Below are 24,035 nucleotides of genomic sequence, written 5' to 3'. Positions count from 1 at the left end.
TTGCTTCTTAAAGGCTTCCAGTCATACTGCAGGGCCTGATAAGTCTATATTCTGGTTTACTCTCAGTGCTACATGCCAAGGAGAGTAGAAACAGAAAAATAAGGAGGATCAGTGCATGGTTTAAGATATTGTATAGGAGGGAGGGTTTCCAATTCTTAGGCATTGGGACCAGTTTCTGGAGCAGGAGAATTGATTCAAAAGGGACAGGTTACATCTCAATCGAATTGGGATCAATGTCTTCACCAGTGGGATGGGAGGGTTCGGTTCCCAAGTATGGTTGGGGAGGGTTTAAGCTAAATTGATTGGGGTGAATATCAGCTTATAGAGGTAAAAAAGTGGGCTAAGGTGTATAAAGGACTGAGAGAGTTGATTAATGCTAGAGAAGAAAGTAGATACTAAATATTGGCTGGACTTTTACTACCCCACCCACCACAGGAATCAGAGCTGTCAAGGGGTGGACAATGGCAAGATCCATTGACCTCAGGTGGGATTTTATGGTTTTGGGATGAGCGAGGCCATAAATTCCTACCATTATGTTTATAGATATAGGTGGAAACAGACCAATAGGAAGTTGGAGGAGTACAATTACAGGTTATATGGCAGACATGTAAATGCACAAAGTGTTGTGAATAAGGTTAGTGAGCTGCAAACACACATAGCTGTGTGGGAAAATAATGGCAATGATGGAAACAACAATAATAACTTATATTAATACAGCACCTTTTCAATGTTTGTTCATGGGATATGGATATTGCTGGTTGGACCAGCATTTATTAATCATCCCTAATTGCCCTTGTGAACATGGTGGTTTGCTGCCTTTTTGAATTGCTGCAGTCCATGTGTCGTTGGTACAGCCTCATTATCTTTACAGTTTCCTTTAAAATAATGAAATATCCCAAGTCATTTCATAGGAGCATCATAAAACAAAGTATGACACTGACCCACGTAAAGAGATGTTATGTCAGATGACCAAAAATTTTCATCAAGGAGGTAGATTTTAAGGAGTGTCTTAAAGGAGGAAAGTGAGGTAAGAGGCCAAGAGGTATTGGGAGGGACTTCCAGAGCTGAGATAACTGAAAGCATGGCAGAACAATTAAAATTGGGGATGAGTGGGAGGCCAAAATTAGAGGAGCACAGATATCTTGGAGGGTTGTAAGGCTAGAGCAGGTTACAGAGATAGTAAGGAACAATGCCATGGAAGAATTTGAAAACAAGATGTTATTTGAGCAGGAGCCAGTGCAGATCATTGAGTGCAGAAGTGATAGAGAAAGGAACTTGACATGAGTTAAGACAAGGTAGCAGAGTTCGGGTGACTGCACATTTACAGAGAGTAGAATATGGGAATCAGTCAGGAGTTCACTGGAATTGCCAAATCTAGAGGTAATGAAAGTATGATTAGGGTTGCAGCAGCAGTTGAGTTGAGATGGGAATGAGGTCAAGTGATGTTATGGAAATAGGGAGTTTTAGTGATAGTATGGCAATGAGGTCAGAAGCTCATCTTGGGATCAAATGTAACACAAAAATTGTGAACAGACTGTTATTTCAGACTGTTATTGGGGAAATGGATGGAGTCAGCAACAGGAGTTTGGGATGGAAAATTATGACTTCAGTATTTAATTAGAAGAATGCAGTTAATTATAGATTAATTAGAATTTGGGGATGAAGATGGAAAACAATTACTTCAATATTTAATTAGAGGAAATTTCTGCTCATAAAAGTGATGGTGAGGTAGAACTGGGTGTCATTATACATGTAAAAAGCTAGAGCTGCGCTTTGAATGATGTTGCCATGGTGCAGCATGTAAATAAGAAATAGGATGGAGCCAACGATAGATCCTTGGGAGATGGCAGAGATAAAAGTGTGGAAGCAGGAAAGATATAAGCCAATATAATTGATTCTCTGGCTATGATTAGGTAGATACGAATGGAACCAGGTGAGAGCAGTACCACCCAGCTGGAAGGCAGTGGCGAGATGTTGGCAGTCAACTGAGTTCAAAGGTGCTGACAAGTCAAATTTTGAGGGAAAGTTTACCCTTTGTCATAATTATATAGCATGTCATTTGTAGCGTCAATAATAGCCATTTCACTATTATGGCAACTGCAAAAACTTAATTTGAAGATTCCAAACATGGAGTTCTAGGAAATGTGGTAACGGATTTGGGAAGCAACAGCATATTCAAGGACTTTGGAGAGAAAAGGGACTTTGGAAAAGTAGTTTGCAAGGACAGTGAGTCAAGGGTTTTTTTCTTGAGGAGATTGGTAAAGATGTTAAACATAAAGGACAGAGGGACAGAAGGCGTCAATCTGTTCTGATTGTCGTTCAGCACCTTGGAGAGGGAATATGACCCATGACAGGTTGCTTTCTGTCAAAGTGTCTCACATGGAGCTCTGGGTAAGCTTGAAACATGGTGCTAAACTTATTTATCTGGAGTACGAATACAGTGCCAGTACTGGGATCACTGCTTTTCTTGATCAATGTAAAAAACCTAGATTTGGGCGTACAGAATTAAAGTCCAAAATTTGCAGATGACATAAAAGTTGAGTGTATTGTGAACTGTGAGGAGGACAGAGATAGAAGATACAGATAGGATGGTGGAATGCGCAGACACATGGCAAATGAAACTTAATGCAGAGAAATGTGAAGTGAAATGTTTTGGAGGAAGAACCAAGGGGAAATATATAAGCGTCTCAAAAATGTGAGTAACAGGTGAAGCTAGCTATTGCACGCTGGTATTATGCAGTGACAACACAAGTGATATTCTCCACCAGCAGAATGCTGCCATTAAACCAAAAAGGTGTTCTGCCTTTCACACAAATGAGCAATGCAGTTTATGTATTTCAGTGCCAGTGTGATGCCATGCATATAGGCCATATGTCTCAACAGTTTATGAATCACATCAAACACAGCGTCCCTTTGCTGTCTGAAACAGGCAAAGTACTAACTGTATCCAATTGGCCCGTGCTTGCAAAACTCAATGTCCAACATTAGGTGTAATGCTGAGATTGGACAACACCTGCAGAATAATTCTGATTGTGCTGGTAACTACACTGGTGACCAGTTTAAGATCGTCAGTCAGTCACTTATGCATGCTAGAAGCCACATACGTTCACACACGGGGTTCTATCCTTTGCAGGCAGTAGGAACATATCCATATTAGGTGTTTTTTTAACTAAACAAAAGCTTAGGGAGCACTCATTGTCTGGTTCATTCCCCAGGGCAATATTTTGACCAATCAGAGTCAACCTGTCAGGTTTGAATTTGAACAAAGTTGTTCCATGCTGCATTTTCATGGTTATGCTCCACCAATCAGAGTCCATTTGCCAACCAATCAGCACATTCTTCTCATGCAATATAAATTGTTGTTCCCCTGTTACTGTTGATAATTTCAAGTAAACTATGTTGATGAGTGCAAGATGAAAAGCTTTGACAGCATGTCTCTTTTTTCAGCAATATTCATGTAGTGTACTACCAAAGGACTGATTATATTTATGCAACACTTTGAATGATTGGTAACCACTTCTTTACTTCTGCAGCTTGTGATTGCCATCCTGTTGGTGCTGCTGGCAAAACCTGCAATCAAACAACAGGACAGTGTCCGTGCAAGGATGGTGTGACCGGCATCACATGCAACCGCTGTGCTAAAGGCTACCAGCAGAGCCGATCTCCAGTTGCTCCTTGTATCAGTAAGTCTCCATTTGTTTCATTTTGCTGCCATTACCATAGGTATTGCATTGCAGCTGGTGCCTAGTCAAGCCTGGACAGTCATTGGTTCACTTCAAGTGAGGAGCAGGTCAGAGAAAAAATTCCCACATTGCCTTGTCTTAATCCTATGGACTATTTCTAGAAAGTAGACAATAACTTTGTGAACAATGTATTGAATTTGGCTACATCCAACTAACACTCCATTTTATGTCTGACTGATACACAGCATCAAGCTGACACACTACACAATATCACTGTAACACTGCTCACAATATCCAGCTCCTTGCAATTTCCAAATATACTCATTAATTTTATACTTTCCAATACGTAATGTAGAACTATTACTGTGTTTAGTATGACTCTGGACCAATGTAACGTTACTGTGTGTATATGAGATACTGTGGGCCTGACAGTAAGAGAAGTACGAATCATCATGATCTGTAACCTCATGGTCCAACATAATTCCCTCAATAATTACCTCCCTTATCCATTGATGGACACACGAAGATGTGTCAAGAGCAGCAGGCATGATGTGGAGATGCTGGCATTGGATGGGGGTGGGCACAGTAAGAAGTCTCACAACACCAGATTAAAGTCCAACAGATTTATTCGCTATCACAAACTTTCAGAGCACTCATCAGATGAGTGGCAGGGGAAAGAGCAGCAGGGGAAAACTTCAAAGGAGGTTCAAACGGAAGAAGCTACTACACATGGCTACTTGTAGCTAAACACTCACAGCAGCAGCTGTAGACAGAGTAACTGATGTCACAACCAATGAATCAGAGTAATGCTTGCTTGTCCTACTACTTCCCATTGAGAATGGTTGAGATTCAAGGCTGGATTGTTTGTAAGTATCTTCAGCCAAAAGTGTCAATTGGATGATCCCATTCAGCATCCTCATGGTTTTAGTTTTCGAAAAATCCAATTTACTCCATGTGGCATTCAGAAGCAGCTCACAAGCCCTGACAACATTTTGCCTCAAACTGAAGATCTGGGCTTCAGAGCTAGCTGCTCACTTTGCTAAGCTGTTTCAGTACAGTTATACCACTTCCATCTACATAACAATGTGAATGATTGCCCAGGTATAGCTTTTCCATATGTTTAATCCAGTGCACTATTATCATATCAGCTTTTTCAAAAGCATTAGCAAAGTTTAAAGTTTATTTTGTTAGTGTCACAAGAATGCTTACATTAACACTGCAATGAAGTTACTGTGAAAATCCCCGAGTTGCGACAATCCGACTCCTGTTCGGGTTCACTGAGGGAGAATTTAGCATAGCCAGTGCACCTAACCAGCATGTCTTTTGAACTGTGGGAGGAAACTTGGAGCACCTGGAGGAAACCCATGCAGGCACAGGGAGAACATGCAAACTCCACACAGACAGGGATCCAAGCCGGATCCCTTGCACTGTAAGGTAGCAGGACTAACCACTGTGTCACCATGCTGCCTGTGATGAAATTGATTAAAGAAATCATCCATAATATAAACAAGCTGCTCCTAATCATCTATGATCTGCCTACTGCTGTTAAGTTTGGATTTCATCAGAACTGCTCAGCTGAAGACCTCAGCGCAGCCTTGATCCAGATAAGAATACAGGGGCTGAATTCCAGAGGAGAGGTGAGGTTCACTGTCCTTGACATCATGGCAGCATTTGACCAAGTATAGCACCATAGAACTCTTGAAAAACTGAATGAAAAAGTGGGACAGTATTGGAAGTGGTGGTGGTGGTGGTGGTGGTGGGGGGGGGGGGGGGGGGAGGTGACGGTGGTGGTGTGAAAGGAAAATCCCTCATTATTTGAAGTCGTACCTGTAACCAAAGAAAGTGGCTGTTGTTGTTGGAGGACAAACATGTAAATCTCCAGCATCACACTAGGAGTTTCTTAAGCAAGCATCCTTGCTCCAGCCATCTTCAGTTGCTTTACTCATGACCTATCCTGCATCACATGGTTAGGAGTCACACTTTTCACTATCAGTTCCATAGTGCTCAATTCTATTCAGAACTCCTCCAATAATCAAACATCTAGTACAATCTATTGTACAGTCTGGATATTATCCAGAGTTATCAAGTGCCAGCTAATACTCACCACATGTAAGATAATGATGAGCATGAACAAAAGAAAACCCAGTCATTTCCTTTTGACCATTAATGGTAACACCATAATTGAGATTCCACCATCAACACCTTGGGGATCACTACTGGCCAGAAGCTGACCTCAGCTGACCAAATTAACACAGGACATTCTGAGACGGTGGATGAATAGCCAGAGGTTTTAGTCCATATTAGTATCAACAACATATGTAGAAAGAGAGATTAACGAGACCTTAATGGTAGTAATTCCCGATTACTGCCAGTGCCATCCCCACTACTGAGTATGGAAATAGGACAATGGAGCAGATGCATGTGTAGCTAGAAAGGTGATCCCAGGCAGTAGATGCAATCAAGTCAAAGCCTCCTTGTCAATGGATGACGTCGCATTTTCTGCTCAGGTCTGCTGTCAGTGTGTAGGCTGATTAACTAGTTCAAACTGGTCTACTACCAAGGCAAGTTGCTGCAAAAGTGAGGCCATGTTCTTTGGAAAATGGGCTGACCAATCCCTTGTCCCTTCACTGTCAGATCAATGGCTTGAAGGTGCTGGGTATATGATTTGGAGATACCAGGCCATGTGTTAGAAACTGGAAGAAGCAAGTATGTGTAATGAAATAAAAACTCGGCATATGGGTGCGGTGTTCCCTCTCCATTGCAGATAAGAACCTGGTCATCAGGTATGAGGCACTCTTGGTTGTTACTGCACGTGGCACAGGTCTGACTCATTCCTCACTCCTGCTCTGTGGTAATGACCCAAGCCATTTTCCGCTTCATCTAGAGGTTGAAAATGGATTGTATTCACAGAGATGAAAAGTACACACCTTTAGATAAAGAGGGAAAAAAAGCCCAACATTGCCCTAATCCTGATGGCTACCTTTGTGTGTGCGTAGTTCCTTAGTATGCAAATGTCAACTATGGGATTTTCTGGCCATGCTCGCCCCAAGGACTGAAAATCCCACCCGAGGTCAATGGACCTTTGCACGGTCCGTGTTCCGCCCACTACAATTCCTGTGGGGTATGGGACAGGAAAATTCTACTCCAAATGTCACTGTGCTGAGATTCTACCTGTCCCTGGTGTTGCGAAGGATGGGTTTGGTCATGCTACCGTGGAATGCTCCAAATAATTGGACTGTGCCAAAAAATCTATGCAAAGAGACATCTTTGACCACTAATCCATCAGGTAGTAGTCTGCATGTAACATCCTAGAGCTCCTATGGGATAAGGAGATGGTGAATCCTGTCGGATGGTTTCCTGAGCAGTCTGTCAAAGTACTTTAGCAGAATATTTTTGCAAAACAAAAAAAGAGCTTGTACTGGAGGGAGAGCTTGAGATTCCTTTGACATTGAGGTGAATCCTGGGGAAGTGTACAAGCTGAATGGATTATCATGACAGAGCCAGGACCAATAATTAATGGTAGGGGTGCAACATGTTGTTGTGGAGCAGAGGAGGGGTGCATTAAATTAGTTTTCCAGGGGAATGGGAGCATGAACATCATGCAGAAGAGGAAGAGAAAAGGAAAGCTGGAAATAGAAGGCACAACATTTGTAAACAAACGTGGAAGATGGAGAAACCAAAAGTCAGAAAATAAATAACAAATGAGTTTAGTGATTAATGATATATTCTTTAATATAAAGAGAATCATGAATAAAACAGATGAGGTGAGGGCAAGATGGATACTTGGAAGAATGATATTGTACCTGTGATGAAACACAGCTTAAAGAAGAACAGGAAAGACAACTAAACATTCCTGGCTATGAAATTTTCTGAAGTGGTAGCAAATGGGATAAAACAAAGGGTCATAATATCAAAAAAAAATTAGAGCTATGAGGAGATATATGTTAGAAGGAACATCAAATTAGTCCATATGGGTTGAACTGAGGAACAACAAAAAGCCAGTCACACTGCAGGGAAAATATTTTAGACCCTTAAATAGTCAGAAGGAGATAGAAGAGAAAAAAACAGAGAAAATGGTTCATTTTTGTCAGGTGGACTAATGGAGTATTAATGCTAATGGAGAAAGAATCTTTCAGGGTTACCACTACATTCATACAGAGATAATATTTTAGCAATGCAGAATAATATCTTTATTACTCCCAATCATGGTTTTAAGAATTTGTTTTTGGAATGTTGGGATTGGTAGCAAATCCAACATTAATTCCCATCTCTAATTGCCTTTGAGAAGGTGATGGTGAGCCATCTTTCTGAACTGCTGCAGTCCATTAGATATAGGTACATGTTCAGTAGTATTAGGCAGGGAGTTCCACAATTTTGACCTAGTGTCAGTGAAAGAATGACAATATTGTTCCAAGACAGGGTTGTTCATCCGGCAGTAAGGATACTTCAGTTGCAAGCAATAAAAGAACTAACTTCACAAAGTAAATCAAAGAAAAAGATTTAATGAAGAAACTTCATTATACCAACCCCCAAGCTATGCCCTGGACCATGCAAAATTCCCACGATTCCCATCTGTTTTCTATTTATACTGGATCACCTGGTCAACTAACCATCACATCACTTGCCATTGGTTACATTGTCTACCAGGTCAGCTGGTCAGATGACCCTCACAGCATGTTACCTTTGTCACATTATAACCAATTATAACCATTATGACCATTCTGTCCAATGTTATCCTTGGTTACATTATAACAAGGGTGATGTGTGATTTGGAGGGAACTGGCAGGTGCTGGTGTTCCCAAACATAAGAACGTAAGATATAGGAGCAGGAGTAGGCCATCTAGCCCTTCGAGCCTGCCCCGCCATTCAATAAGATCATGGCTGATCTGAAGTGGATCAGTTCCACTTTCCCGCTTTTTCCCCATAACCCTTAATTCCCTTGTCTATCAGAAATCTATCTACCCATGACGTTCAGCGAGGTAGCCTCCACCACTTCAATAGGCAGAGAATTCCAGAGATTCACCACCCTTTGAGTGAAGAAGTTCCTCCTCAACTCCGTTCTAAACTGCTCCCCTCCCCTTATTTTGAGGCTGTGCCCTCTAGTTCTGCTATCCTTTCTAAGCAGGAAGAATCTCTCTACCTCTACCCTATCTAGCCCCTTCATTATCTTGTAAGTCTCTATAAGATCCCCCCTCAGCCTTTTAAACTCTAACGAGTACAGACCCAGTCTATTCAATCTCTCTTCATAAGCTAACCCCCTCATCTCCGGTATCAGCCTGGTGAACCTTCTCTGTACTCCCTCCAAGGCCAATATATCCTTTCTCAAATGCGGGGACCAAAACTGCACACAGTACTCCAGCTGCGTCCTCACCAGTGTCCTGCACATTTGCAGCAAGACTTCCCTGCTTTTATATTCTATCCCCCTCGCTATAAAGGCCAACATTCCATTCGCCTTCCTGATCACCTGCTGCACCTGCAGACTGGGTTTTTGTGATTCATGCACAAGGACCTCCAGGTCCCTCTGCACCGTAGCATGCTGCAGCTTTTCACCCTTTAAATAATAATCCCTCCTACTATTATTTCTACCAAAGTGGATAACCTCACATTTGCTAACGTTGTACTCCATCTGCCAGGTCCTCGCCCACTCACTGAGCCTAACCAGATCTCTCTGCAGACTTTCCGCACCTTCCACGCCATTTGCTTTTCCACTCATCTTCGTGTCATCAGCAAATTTCGTTACCTTACACTCAGCCCTCTTCTCCAGATCGTCTATGTAAATGGTAAACAGTTGATGCCCCAGCACCGATCTCTGCGGCACCCCACTAGTCACCAACTGCCAACCAGAAAAGCACCCATTGATTCCAACCCTCTGCTTCCTGTTGGACAACCAATCCTCAATCCACACTTACACCTTACCCCCAACTCCATGCACCCTAGCCTTTTGCAGCAAACTTTTGTGAGGCACCTTATCAAACACCTTCTGGAAATCTAAAAACACCATTTCCACCAGTTCCCCTCTGTCTACCACACTAGTCACATCCTCATAGAAATCCAATAAATTTGTTAAACACAACTTCCCCTTCACGAATCCGTGCTGTGTCTATTTGATCAAACTGTTCTTTTCTAGGTGTCGTGCTATTTCTTCTTTAATGATAGATTCTAGCATTTTACCAACTACGGATGTTAAGCTAACCGGCCTATAATTCCCTGCCTTTTGTCTGCTACCCTTTTTAAACAGCGGCGTAACATTCCAATCTTCCGGCACTTCCCCAGAGTCCAGCGAATTTTGATAAATAATTACTAAGGCATCCGCTATCACTTCTGCCATTTCTTTCAGAACCCTGGGATGCATTCCATCTGGTCCCAGGGACTTGTCTACCTTCAGTCCCATTAGTCTATCAAGCACTACCTCTCTAGTGACAGTAATTGCATAAAGGACTTCATCTCCTACCCTCCTTCTATCTTCAATATTCAGCAAACTATTTGTGTCCTCCTCTGTGAAGACCGACACAAAAAACTTATTTAAAGCCTCAGCCATTTCCTCGTTACCCACCGCTAAATCCCCCCTCTCGTTCTCCAAGGGTCCAACATTTACTCTAGCCACTCTCCTCTTCTTTATATATTTGTAAAAACTTTTACTATCATTTTTTATATTTAGAGCTAGTTTAGCCTCATACTCTATCTTTCCTTTCTTTATCGCTTTCTTAGTCATTCTTTGTTGTTTTTTAAAACTTTCCCAATCTTCTAACTGCCCACTATTTTTAGCTGCTCTGAACGCATCAGCTTTTAATTTAATACTCTCCTTTATTTCCTTCGATAACCACGGCTGGTCACCCCTTCTCTATCATCGGAATATATTTCTGCTGAGTACCAAAAAAATCTCCTTAAAAATCCTCCACTGTTCCTCAGCCGTCCTACCAACCAATCTGCGCCCCCAATCTACATTAGCCAATTCTGTCCTCATCTTATCATACTCCCCTCTGTTCGAACAGAGGACACAGGTTCGGGACCCTACTTTCTCATCCTCCATCTGCATCAGAAATTCAACCATACTATGATCACTCGTCCCAAGAGGATCTCTCACAAGAAGATCCCTAATTCTACCTGCCTCGTTACACAGTACCAGATCTAAGATAGCTTGCTCCCTCGTAGGTTCTGTTACATACTGTTCAAGGAAACTATCCCAACAGCATTCCAAGAACTCTTCCTCAAGTCCACCATGTCCGACTTGGGTCAACCAATCAATATGCATATTAAAATCCCCCACAATTATTGCTGTTCCGTTTCTGCACGCATCAATCATTTGCTTGTTTATAGCCCGCCCCACCTCAAAGTTATTATTTGGGGGCCTATAGACCACACCTACCAATGTCTTTCTTCCCTTACTATTCCTTATCTCCACCCACAACGATTCCACGTTTTGCTCTTTGGACCCTATATCTTCTCTTACTACTGCCCTGAAATTATCCTTTGTTAACAGAGCTACCCCACCTCCTTTTTCCTCCTGACCATCCTTCCTAAATGTTTGATACCCCTGGATATTCAGTTCCCAGTCCCAGTCACCCTGCAACCACGTTTCCGTAATGGCCACGAGATCATACCCATTTGTGCTGATTTAGGCCATCAGCTCGTTCACTTTGTTCTGAATGCTTCATGCATTCAGGTAAAGTGTCTTTATACCAACCTTTATCTGCACCATATTTGTAGAAACGCTACTAACCTCTCTTGTGCCCCCTACTCCTTTAATTAGCGGAACATCCTCAACATTAACCTGCACACGTACCCTCTCCTTTACTTTAGATTTTGTAATTTCCCCCACCCCTGCACCCTCCCCCCCACTAATTAGTTTAAAGCCCTATCTACAGTCCTAGTTATACGATTCGCCAGGACTCTGGTCCCAGCATGATTCAGACGAAGACCATCCCATCTGAACAGGTCCCATCTGCCCCAATACTGGTGCCAGTGCCCCATAAATTCGAACCCATTCCTCCCACACCAATCCTTGAGCCATGCATTCACGCCCTTAATCCTATTTACCCTGTGCCAATCTGCGCGTGGTTCAGGTAGTAATCCAGAGATAACCACCTTGTTGGTTCTGCTTTTTAATTTGGTTCCCAGATTATCATACTCCCTCGGTAGATCCTTAGTTCCTATTTTGCCTATGTCGTTGGCACCTACGTGAATCACAACGACTGGATTCACATCCTCCCACTCCAGGTTCCTCTGCAGCCCAGTTGAGACATCCTGGACCCTAGCACCAGGTAGGCAACACACCCTTCGGGATTCTTTATCCTTGTCACAAAGGACAGTGTCTATGCCCCTAACTATGCTATCCCCAATTCCCACTACATTTCTCTTTACTCCTTCTGCTTTGGCCTCTCCCTGCACCACTGTACCGTGGGCAGTTTGCTTGTCCACCTTGCAGTCCTCATTCTTGTCCACACTGGGAGCAAGAACCTCAAACCTGTTGTGCAGATTCAGTGGCTGAGGCTGTTGGGTCCCCCTCTCCTTCCTCCTCCTACCCCCCCCTCCTTCCTCCCTCTTTCCTCCCCCCAACCCCTTCCTTCCTCCCGCCACCCCCCTCCTTCCTTCCCTCACCCCACTCCATCCTCCCCTCAGCTACCCCCTCTTGTGCCTGACCCTCAGATTTTGTCAGTTTAGGGGGTGTGACTTTCTGTTATAACACATTATCCAGGTTACACTCCCCTTCCCTGATTTGTCTCATTGTCTGAAGCTTGGAGTTCAGCTCGTCTACTTTGAGCTGGAGCTCTTCAAGCAACCAACACTTACTGCAGACATGCTCACTGGGAATGACCTTGGGGTCCACCAGCTCCCACATCATGCAGAAACAGCACATCACATGTCCCTCCATCTCAGTCACCTAGTGTATTCTAGACCCAGTAAAGAGTTTAAACTTACCTTGCTTCGCCTAAGCCCTGTGAACTAAAGCCCTTACAGCTCACACTCTGCTCCCTTCTCACTCCGCTGCCCGCAGTCTACTGCAGCCCTCCTTTTATACTTTTGCGTGGTTGAAATCCCTTCCCGGAAGACCCCGCGGCCCACTTCCTGTTTAACTTTTAAAGCTGGATTTCCGTTAAAAAGCCCGCGAAAAACTTTACAAAGTCAATCGCTTACCTTTACTCTCTTTAACCTTCTCTCCACTCGCTCCAACGAACAATCTTCTATAACATCTTCTGACATTGTCTTTCTAGGTGGTGGAAGTCAAGAGTTTTACAAAAATCATTGAAAAATCCTTCCTTTTATCAGTTGTCCATTCTTTTTCAAAAGATAGAGGCATTAGGTATATTAGCCTAGTATCTCTGATTTGTGGAACCAATGAATGAGGCAAGTTTCTGATGGGTATTCTATTTTGATTGTATAAATTAATAGTAATCATACCCAATTTTAAGAAGTTTTTGTCAAAGTTGGTGGCATGTCTTTTCTTACTTACTTCTTTCTCAGTTTTCTTTCATAATCTGGTTCATTTCAATAGTGAGGATAATAGGTAATGTGGAGTAAGAGACCAAACTAGAGGACCACCAATCATAGCAATCTCAATGATAGAAATGAAAGGAGAGGCAAAGATAAAAATTTGGAGGCAGACCAGAGAGAGACGGAAAAAAACAAACAGAAAGAGAGAGAGAGAGAACGAAGCAAATAAAAAACAAGACTGACTGAGAGAGCGAGATGCGCATACACATAGCAAGAGTGGGAGAGAGCAGGACACATGGAATTGGATTTAATGAACCCCTGTCTGTCTATTTGAAGATGGGAGGGCTCATCAAATGAAGGAGGTGGCCTTCTCACTGTCTTCCCAATCACCCACCACCTGTTTCCCATATTATGGCATGCGTGGAAGGTATTTTACAGCCATGCTTATCCCAGGGCCTACTGAGTCCTTTGAGTAGCCAGTTAATGGCCAGATAAAGGACTCATATCACCTTGGCCTCTATTTTACATGCAGAAAGGGAAGGTGGAGCAAAGTGTGTAGCTCTATAGCTTTCACTGGGCAGGAAGTCGGGGGTGGGGAGAGGATGGGGATGTGGGGGAAGGAGATATGGGGTGGAGGATGTACCTATTTATAAGTCTCCTGTGGCCATCAGAGGTCCAAGATTGATCTCCATTTTTAACACTCTCCTCTTGCCTCTCAGACCTGTTTCTCATTTCACACCACCCCCCACTTTGCTAACCAATCCCTAGTGATGTTCTGGACTTGTCTGTCAGTCCGGCTCTGTCATCTCTTTCTTGAGGCCTGCCTGTTGTATGAGCAGTTACCACTGTTCAAAGCTGGCGTTGCTGCGACTACAGAGCTGCTGGCCAATCAGATTGGTTGGCAGCTCTCTAAGGCAGGACGTTTTCCCAGATTTGGCAGGAGGTCCCACTCAGAAACATTTAAGACTACTCCCAACGTAATATCAATGAAAGGGACAGTCAGGTTTGAGGCAGTCTGGCTGATGGCCAGGGAATGAGAAATCCTATAAAAATTCAGTCCATGTCAAGAATGAAGCACAATGACAGCGAGACACACAAAGGGACAGAAAGTTGGAGATGATGGATTGTAAGATATTTGATGTTTTGTCTTGTGAAGAGTGTGATTCTGGAAACAAATTCAGGCTGATTTAATGATTGGATGAAGTTGGGCTTTATCGGTGATGAAGCTGTGTGAATACAACACTTGGGCAGAGAGGTAGCTGGGGTTGAGGGTGGGAATAATTTATTTTGATGTGGTCCTCTCTTTGGTAGTTGGGGGTCAACAATTTATTGTATAATGGTGTTGCACATGTGCAGAAACATTTGTATAAGAAATCACTCCAGTTTCGCAATGCATGCAGATTTCCTCATGAAATTCTGAGAAAGGTTTAATTTTATTTACGATTTGTGAGAGCTGGCATGTGTGTTTCTGGAGGGAGTTTGGAATTGTTAATCCCAGGCCCCAGTGTCGCTGTCTCATTCAATCCCACTGTCTCCTTGGTTGTGATGAGCCTCCTACCTCAGATTCATGCTAGCGCTAAGATAACCTATTTCCACCTTTGTGATATTGCTGCCTCCCTCTTGTCTCAGCTCAGCTGCTGATGAAACTTTCATTCATATTTTCATTATCTCTAAACCTGACTATCCCAACACACTTCTGGCTAGTCTTCCACATTGTGCCCTCTGTAAACTTGGGATCATCTAAAACTCCAATGTCAGTGTTCTAACTTGTACCAAGTCCCATTCCCCTATCACCCATGTGCTCACTGACCTACATAACTTTGGTTCTCGGTTAAGTAACATATTGATTTTACAATTCTAATCTTTGTTTTCAAATCCCCCCAGTGCTGAGAGCTTTGCAGCTATTCAGGGCTCCAACAGAACTACAACTTCTGGGGAGCCCATCTGCACTCAAATCCGGAGATTTTAGTGCACCTGAATAGGCTCCAGAGGAGCCCACGCTGATGGTTCCTCAGGAACATGTCGTGTGGGAATGTAAGCCCATCTTTATGTTGATTTATTTAGGGCTGTTCCTACAGCCCCCTACCCCTGGCACCGACTTCCCCAACCCCTCAGCATTTCTAGCTTTGCTCAAAAAAAATGGAAAAACCCCTCCGCCAAGTACTGTTTCTGACATTGGTAGGACTGAGGGGATGGGCTGGAGAAGGGCTGCAGTTGTTCGGGTCCTAGGCAAGTGGGATGGGGTCAAATGTCACTCAATGGTCTTGTTTTCACTCTGAATTCTGGTGTTCCATACATTATGTACACTTATAACATTCACTCAGGGTTTCACAATATGCATTCAAGGCTTTCAAATCTGTCGTCTTTTTCTTTGCTTGTTTGTTAGATATAAGGTGTAGCAAACCCTCCCCAACAGTGTTAAAAGTGTACCTACTCTTACCTTTTCAGGTTTGTTAATTACTCTATTGCAATCTCATAGTCACAACTGGAAAAACTGTCACTTTTGCTATGCAAGATTTTTCATTTGGTCGGAGGTGGGAGTGGAACATTACTGCAGTCATTTTCACTCGCACAATGATTTACTTGCAGCTCCTGTCTGCTTTTCCTTGTCCTTTTTCTCTGTAGACAGTGATTTTCTTTGTCCTTGTTTTTTAGCAACTTTTTTGCAGATTTCCACTTTCCTGATTTTGAACCTTACTGCATTCCTGGGTTCTCAGTATCTTCACTGCTCCTTATAACTGGAGGCATGGGTTTGAATCCCACTTCTGATACCATGTTACAATTATATAGACTTCAGGTCTACTTCCAAAGGCAGACTTATGACATGGTCACATGACTACAGAAAGCATGAGTTGTAGCTCAGACTGGTTACATCTTAAAACCCCAATAAGTTCCACGCCATAATCTCCTTATGTATCTCAGTGTCAGATTTTGTTTTATAATAATCCTGGGATGCTAACGTTAAAGGTGCTATGTAAATATAAGTTGTTGTTGTTGTTTCCAGCATGTTGTTGTTGTTGTTTCCAGCATGTTGTTGCAGTGCAGGCCAGAGTATGTTAATTATGAATCAGTATACGCATAGCTATTTCAGCCTCCTCTAACATTCAGCAATATAATAGATCAGGGACTATTTAAAGGGGCAGTTTTATACTACAATAACCAAAGAGCAGCAAAGTGAAACTGATCAGAAAGTTTGCACCCAATAGAACCATAGAACAATACAGCACAGAAACAGGCCTTTTCGCCCTTCTTGGCTGTACCGAATCATTTTTCTGCCTAGTCCCACTGACCTGCACCTGGACCATATCCCTCCACACCCCTCTCATCCATGTACCTGTCCAAGTATTTCTTAAATGATAAAAGTGAGCCCGCATTCACCACTTCATCAGGCAGTTCATTTCACACTCTCACCACTCTCTGTGTGAAGAACCCCTGTTAATATTCCCTTTAAACTTTTCCCCTTCACCCTTAACCCATGTCCCCTTGATTTTTTCTCCCCTAGTCTCAGTGGAAAAAGCCTGCTTTCCCTCTATCTATACCCGTCATGATTTTATACACCTCTATCAAATCTCCCCTCATTCTTCTATGCTCCAGGGAATAAAGTCCTAACCTATTCAACCTTTCTCTGTAACTCAGTTTCTCAAGTCCTGGCAACATCCTTGTAAACCTTCTCTACATTCTTTCAACCTTATTAATATCCTTCCTGTAATTAGGTGACCAAAACTGCACACAATACTCTAAATTCAACCTCACCAATGTCTTATACAACCTCATCATAACATTCCAACTCTTATACTCAATACTTTGATTTATATAGGCCAATGTACCAAAAGCACTTTTTACGACCCTATCTACCTGTGACACCACTTTTAGGGAATTATGTATCTGTATTCCCAGATCCCTCTATTCTACTACACTCTTCATTGTCCTACCATTTACCTTGTATGTTCTACCTTGATTTGTCCTTCCAAAGTGCAAAACCTCACATTTGTCTGCATTAAACTCCATCTGCCATTTTTCAGCCCATTTTTGTAGCTGGTCCAAATCCCTCTGCAAGCTTTGAAAACCTTCCTCACTGTCTACTACACCTCCAATCTTTGTATCATCTGCAAATTTGCTGATCCAATTTACCACATTATCATCCAGATCATTGATATAGATGACAAACAACAATGGACCCAACAATGATCCCTGTGGCACACAACTAGTCACAGGCCTCCACTCAGAGAAGCAATCCTCCACTACCACTCTGGCTTCTTCCATTGAGCCAATGTCTAATCCAGTTTACCAAGTCTCCATGTATACCTAGCGACTGAACCTTCCTAATTACCTCCCATGCAGGACCTTGTCAAAGGCCTTACTGAAGTCCATGTAGACAACGTTCACTGCCTTCCCTTCATCCACTTTTCTGGTAACCGCCCTGAAAAACTCTAATAGATTGGTTAAACATGACCTACCATGCACAAAGCCACGTTGACTCTCCCTAATAAGCCCCTGTCTATCCAAGTATTTGTAGATCCTATCTCTTAGTACTCCTTCCAATAATTTACCTACTACTGACATCAAATTTACCGGCCTATAATTTCCCGGATTACTTTTTGAGCCTTTTTAAAACAACAGAACAACATGAGCTATCCTCCAATTATCTGGTACCTCACCTGTGGACACTGACATTTTAAATATATCTGCCAGGGCCCCTGCAATTTTAACACTAGTCTCCTTCAGGGTCTGAGGGAATACCCTGTCCGGCCCTGGGGATTTATCTACTCTGATTTGCCTCAAGACAGCAAGCACCTCCTCCCCTTTAATCTGTATAGGTTCCATGATCTCCCTACTTGTTTGCCTTATTTCCATAGATTCCATGCCAGGTTTCTTAGTAAATACGGATGCAAAAAACCCATTTAATATCTCCCCCATTTCTTTTGGTTCCATACAAAGCCGACCACTTTGATCTTCAAGAGGACCAGTTTTATCCCTTACTATCCTTTTGCTCTTAATATACCTGTAGAAGCTCTTAGGATTATCCTTCACCTTGACTGCCAAAGCAACCTCATGTCTTCTTTTAGCCCTCCTGATTTCCTTCTTAAGTAGTTTCTTGCACTTTTTATACTCCTCAAGCATCGTAATTGTTCCCTGTTGCCTATACATGTCATACGTCTTTCTCTTCTTTATCAGAGTTACAATATCCCTCAAGAACCAAGGTTCCTTATTCCTATTCACTTTGCCTTTAATCCTGACAGGAACATACAAACTCTGCACTCTCAAAATTTCTCCTTTGAAGGCCTCCCACTTACCAATCACATCCTTGCCAGAGAACAACTTGTCCCAATTTTTAGATCCTTTCTCATTTCTTCAAATTTGGCCTTTTCCAGTTTAGAACCTCAACCCGAGGACCAGATCTATCTTTATCCATGATCAAGTTGAAACTAATGGCATTATGATCACTGGAGCCAAAGTGTTTGCCTACACACACTTCTGTCACTTGTCCTAACTCATTTTCTAATAGGAGATCTACTATTGCATCCTCTCTAGTTGGTACCTCTGTATGTTGATTTAAAAAATTTCCCTGAACACATTTGATAAACTCCAACCCACCTAGACCTTTAACAAGTATGGGAGTCCCAATCTATATGTGGAAAATTAAAATCCCCTACTATTACAACCTTATGTTTCCGGCAGTTGTCTACTTTCTCTCTGCAGATTTGCTCCTCCAATTCTCACTTACTATTGGGTGGTCTATAATACAACCCCATTAATGAGGTCATACCTTTCCTGTTTCTCAGCTCCACCCATATGGGCTTGGTAGACAAGCCCTCTAATCTGTCCTGCCTGAGCACTGCTGCAACATCTTCCCTGACTAGCAATAACACCCCCCCCCCCCCCCACCCTCTATCCCTTTACCTCTGTCACGTCTGAAACATTGGAAACCTGGAACATTGAGCTGCCAGTCCTGCCCCTCCTGTAGCCAGGTTTCACTAATGGCTATAATGTTATAATTCCATGTGTCAATCCATGCTCTCAAATCTTCTGCCTTCCCCACAATACTCCTGGCATTGAAATAAACACACCTCAGATTATTACCACCACACACAACCATTCTATTTGTGATTTTGTATGAACTATTAACATAATTTATTTTCACTCTCGCTCCACTATCTGCTCTGGCACTCTGGTTCCCATCCCCCTGCAAATCTGGTTTAAACCCTCCCCAATAACACTAGCAAACCTCCCTGCAAGTATATTGGTCCCCTTGTTGTTCAGGTGCAACCTGTCTCTCTTGTACAGGTCCCATCTGTCCCAGAAGAGGTCCCAGTGATCTAGAAATCTGAAACCCTGCCCCCTACACCAGTTCCTCAGCCACCTGTTCATCCGCCTGAGCATCCTCATCTTACCCTCACTGGCACGTGGCACAGGTAGCAATCCTGAGATTACTACCCTTGGGGTCCTGCTTTTTAACTTCCTACCAAGCTCTCTATACTCACTCTTCAGGATCTCCTCACTCTTCCTTCCTACATCATTGGTACAGATGTGTACCATAATAGTTCGAAAGGTATCTTTCAATACAGTGCAATTCTATATTTTGAGGGATCTCTACACTGTATCTAATCATTCTCTTCATGTCCTTGGGGTGTTGATGGGACATCATCGGAAGGAGCTTTACTGTAATATGTAACTTGCACTGTACTTCCCTGAGAGTTTTTGATGGGAGAGTGAAGAGAAATGAAATCACCTGCGTCTCAGTTTTATCTCGTTCTTCATGTTGGAGCAGTGATGAAGAGTGTTATCCTGTGCAATTATTCTCTCCCCCTTCAGGTTCCTGAAGTACTGAGGTGCTCAGATCACATAATTATTCAATGATTCAGGTATTATCTCCATTAACTTTCTAATTAATATATTTGTTTCAATTATTATTCATCCTGCTACAATTCTGTAACTTCACATGACTCGGTGGTAATTTGCACCCACCTCCGTACTATATCCAGAGTGTGTTTGCAAACAGCCTTTTCACAAAATGGCTCTGCTTCTGCATTTTTTCATTTTCCCCTCTGTTATTCATGTTTGTTTTAAAGAGCTTGCTGACAGTCACTCACTCCAGTGTGCTTCCCAAAAGAGTCCAGCTAATTCCAACAGACAAAATCCCTTTACTGTTGGCCAGCCTTGACTGTGATTCAAAGTCATCAAAAAATCAAAGCAGCACGGCATTCCTTTTCAAAAGGTTCCAACATTCCCAAAATTCCTTGCACTTTCATTACATTTCATATTGTATACTAGAGGCTGCTTAACAGCTTCCAGGCTTGGCTCAGATCTGCACACCAGCTGCACTTTGTATTTTGTCAAAACTTTCCGACAATAACTTGGATATATTCCTTTCTTGACTGGCTGAGATTCAAAGCTGAAATGTCAAAGTATTACTTACACTTGCTAACTCATTGGTTGCTGTGAGAGGGACATTAATCTCCGTATGATAGACTAATTAAGCAGCACCATCCACACACTGTGTTAGCATGACTCATCCTTAACCTTTTTACTGTGTACCAGAGGCTGGAGCAAAGATTGGACTGCTACCCCTCCCATAGCCCATGTGTACTCTCCCCTATCATTGACTCTACCCACCCATATAATCTCCTCCCACAACCCCACTTGCCTCTAGCTATGTGTTATCACAGACTCTAATAGTCACTCAGAGGCAGAAATTCATCAGCCCTTATATTTTTGGTGAAGTGTTATTATGGACACAACTCCAACCAAACTGACAAGTTCATATTGTGCCTCATTAATATTTATTGAACATTCAGTATGGCATGGGCTATAGTTCACAGCTGCCCACACAGAGATGGGGTCCAGATCGCAGAGTTGAGAAGCTGTAATCGATGGGGCTACTGTGGAGTTTGGGGATGTTGATTGGAGTACTGTGGAGTTTGTATGGGAGTGTTTGGAGTTTTGTGAAGTTTGGAGGGGCACTGATTGGGAGATTGCAAGGTTTGAGGTAGCGCTGCTGCTTCTCCTGACTCCAGATCACTTTTGACACCAAATTCAATGTTTTCTGCTATCAGGTTGAGTGTGAGAAATGCTGTTAGTGGAACAGGCATCACTCCATCCAATGCCCAGAACCTATTGACCATGCATTTGCTAATCATGTATAGTCATTAAATGAAAAGCCCTACCTTAAGATTAAATCTGTGGCACATGGGAATCGTCTGCCTCCTGTTTTTCAATAGCTTAAAGGTATTGTGCATCAGGTGACTTTGTTCAATCTTTGGATCCGAGGTGAGGTTTGGTGTTTGTCTAACTCAACAGTGTAGGGGAAGGGAGCAGGTGAAGCTGGACAGTATAGCAGTGACAAGGAGGAGATGTCAGAGAGATGGCAATAGTATTCAGATCCTCAAACAGCACAGTAGTTTGGGTAGGCATTAGGGTGGTGGTGGTTGGAGTTTCAAATGGCAGCACAGCAAGTCACTAGCATGTGTGGGGGTGGAGGGGAAGGAGGTGGCAGAAGGAGCTAAGATCTGACCTGTAGGGCAGCGTTGCATGGTCTGGTCCATTGTGTCCAAGGGAGGCAGCTATTCCATAATATGGCAGCTCAACAGTCAGAGAGGACAGATCCAGCTGCAGGGCAGGCAGGTCAGTGGTATCTTAGGAAGGACGACAGATACTGCAGGGTCAGGGATGATGGATGGAGGCTCCAAAATCATGGCAGGAAAGTTGAGGGTGAGGTTGGGAGGGTCAAGCGAGATCAAAGGAAACTAGAGGGTGATGGAGCAAGGATGGAGGTGGAGGGGTTGCAACTGCAGGATCACAGTATTAGTTCCATCATCATTGCTGCTAAGAAGGTTTGAGCTTGCAGGGGATCAGGCTGTGTGGGAAGAGGCAACTGTGGGATGCGAGGAGTTCTGATGCTCTTGGGAGCATCATGCATTCCCATTAATCAGCTGCCGCTGCTCTGCGGGTGAAGGCCATGACAACAGAGGTTTTCATATTATTGCATGCCTTCTTTACACAGTTCATTTTGTTGATTCGCTGTAGGTCTCATATATCCAATATTTTTGGAACCTTGGGCTGTGGAGGAGAGGATTCACCAGCAGTTGGCCTTGGTCACAGAACAACTTAGGCCACAAGGCCATCAGCCAGCATTGGAGAAATGCAATCAGGGATTCATTGCCAAAGAGCATTGGCACTTCTGAATGCACACCAACTACCTCCAGATGTTTGACAGGAAATGCTGGAGAGGTCTAATGCTTCCCTGGGAGGTCATTGAACTGTGTATGTTCCTTTCCCAAAATCTGTAGCCCCATGGCTTTGGAGGGAACCCCATGCCAGTCACTCCAAGACCCTAAGACATAGGAGCAAAATTAGGCCACTCAGCCCATCGAGTATGCTCCGCCATTCAATCATGACTGATATTTTTCTCATCCCCATTCTCCTGTCTTTTCCCATAACCTCTGATCCCCTTATTAATCAAGAACCTGTCTATCTCTGACTTAAAGACATTCAATGACCTGGCCTCCACAGCCTTCTGCGGAATGAATTCCACAGATTCACCACTCTCTGGCTGAAGAAATTCCTCCTCATCATCTGAAGCAGGTGACTTCAGCCCCAAATTTCTGCAACAGTGGTTCTCTGGGAACAGCTTGCTGCATTTGTCAATTGAAAGGGGTTTCACTCCCTCAACATTCAAGTTGTCTGTGACCACCAGAAAAGGTGGGTGTTCATTTCCCAGGGAGCTCTCACAACACATATGTTTTAATGGACTCCCAGCTGCCTTAGTCAATTGAGCCCCCTGCACAAATGCAGAGTTGGATCTTGGGTGACAAGGATTATCCCCTTAGATGTGGCCCATGATACCTGGGCGTTGTTCCCACAGCACCATTGAGGAACACTACATTGTTGCACTTGGCTCAACAAGAGCAGTCATAGAAGAAACCATAGGATTGCTGAAAATTTGCTTCTGATGTCTTAGCCACTTTTTGGAGCAGTGCAGTACAGAGGATGTCCAGGATTGTCATTGTCTGCTGTTTCATGCACAACATTGCGTTGCAAAGGGGTAAATAATTGTTAATCAAAGACATGGAGGATCTGCTAATCTCCACAGATGACAATGACAGAGAAAAATATGAGGAAGAGGACAAAGATATCATGGCAGCTTTCCATTTACCAAAGCCATGGAGAGACCTGCTAGTGCCTTATCTTCATTAATTTTGCCCAGGAATGAGGCATCTACATGACAATCACTTCCTTACCTGTAAACTTCTGCTTGCTTCGAATGTGTGCACACCTTGCTAGCCTCCATTCGGAACTACCTCAGTATACGCATCCTCTATTCCCATGAAGACAAGTGGAATAGCTTGTTCTCATACAGGAGGAAAAGTGATGACTCCCCTTAGGATACCAGCTTTGAATTGATACTTAAGTCAGTTAATCTATGAGCTATATCCCTGCTTATTGTCCATATTGCCCTTGCACACATTACTCCGGTCTTCCAGCTTGCCTGCACCCACCACAGTTTGTTTATCACTGTAACAGGTCCACAGCAAATGCCATCTCTCTGGCCCTACACATAATCCTGGTACATCTAGACAAAAAGGACGCTTACGTCAGGCTCCTATTTATTGACTTCAGCTCAGTGTTCAACATCATAATCGCAACAAAACTCATCTCCAAATCTGTGACCTCAGGCTCTGCTCCTCCCTCTGCAACTGGATTCTCAATTTCCTAAGCCATGGACCATAATCGATGAGAATGGGTAATGACACCTCCTCCATGATTATTTCTCAGTACCGGTGCTGCACAAGGCTGTGTCCTCAGCCCCTTACTATACTCTTTATACACTTAAGACTGTGTGGCCAAATTCTGCTCTAACTCCATTTTCAAATTTGGTGATGACACCACTGTAGTTGGTCAAATCTCAAACAATGACAAGAA

At 43.1% G+C, this 24,035-nt stretch overlaps 1 protein-coding gene across 1 annotated transcript in view; it reads left to right on the top strand.

Annotated features, from left to right (window-relative positions):
• LOC145354966 (netrin-3-like) overlaps positions 1-24,035 on the top strand; it is a 229,564-nt gene that overhangs the window by 120,528 nt on the left and 85,001 nt on the right. The window contains exon 4 of the mRNA XM_080206665.1: positions 3,534-3,683. Within this exon, the coding sequence (XP_080062791.1) occupies positions 3,534-3,683 (150 nt within the window). The remainder of the gene's footprint in view (positions 1-3,533; positions 3,684-24,035) is intronic.

This window comes from Carcharhinus amblyrhynchos, chromosome 18 (genome assembly GCF_965287045.1).
Source record: "Carcharhinus amblyrhynchos chromosome 18, sCarAmb.v2.hapA, whole genome shotgun sequence".
Lineage (NCBI taxonomy): Eukaryota > Metazoa > Chordata > Chondrichthyes > Carcharhiniformes > Carcharhinidae > Carcharhinus > Carcharhinus amblyrhynchos.
This window is presented reverse-complemented; position numbering and strand designations above follow the sequence as displayed.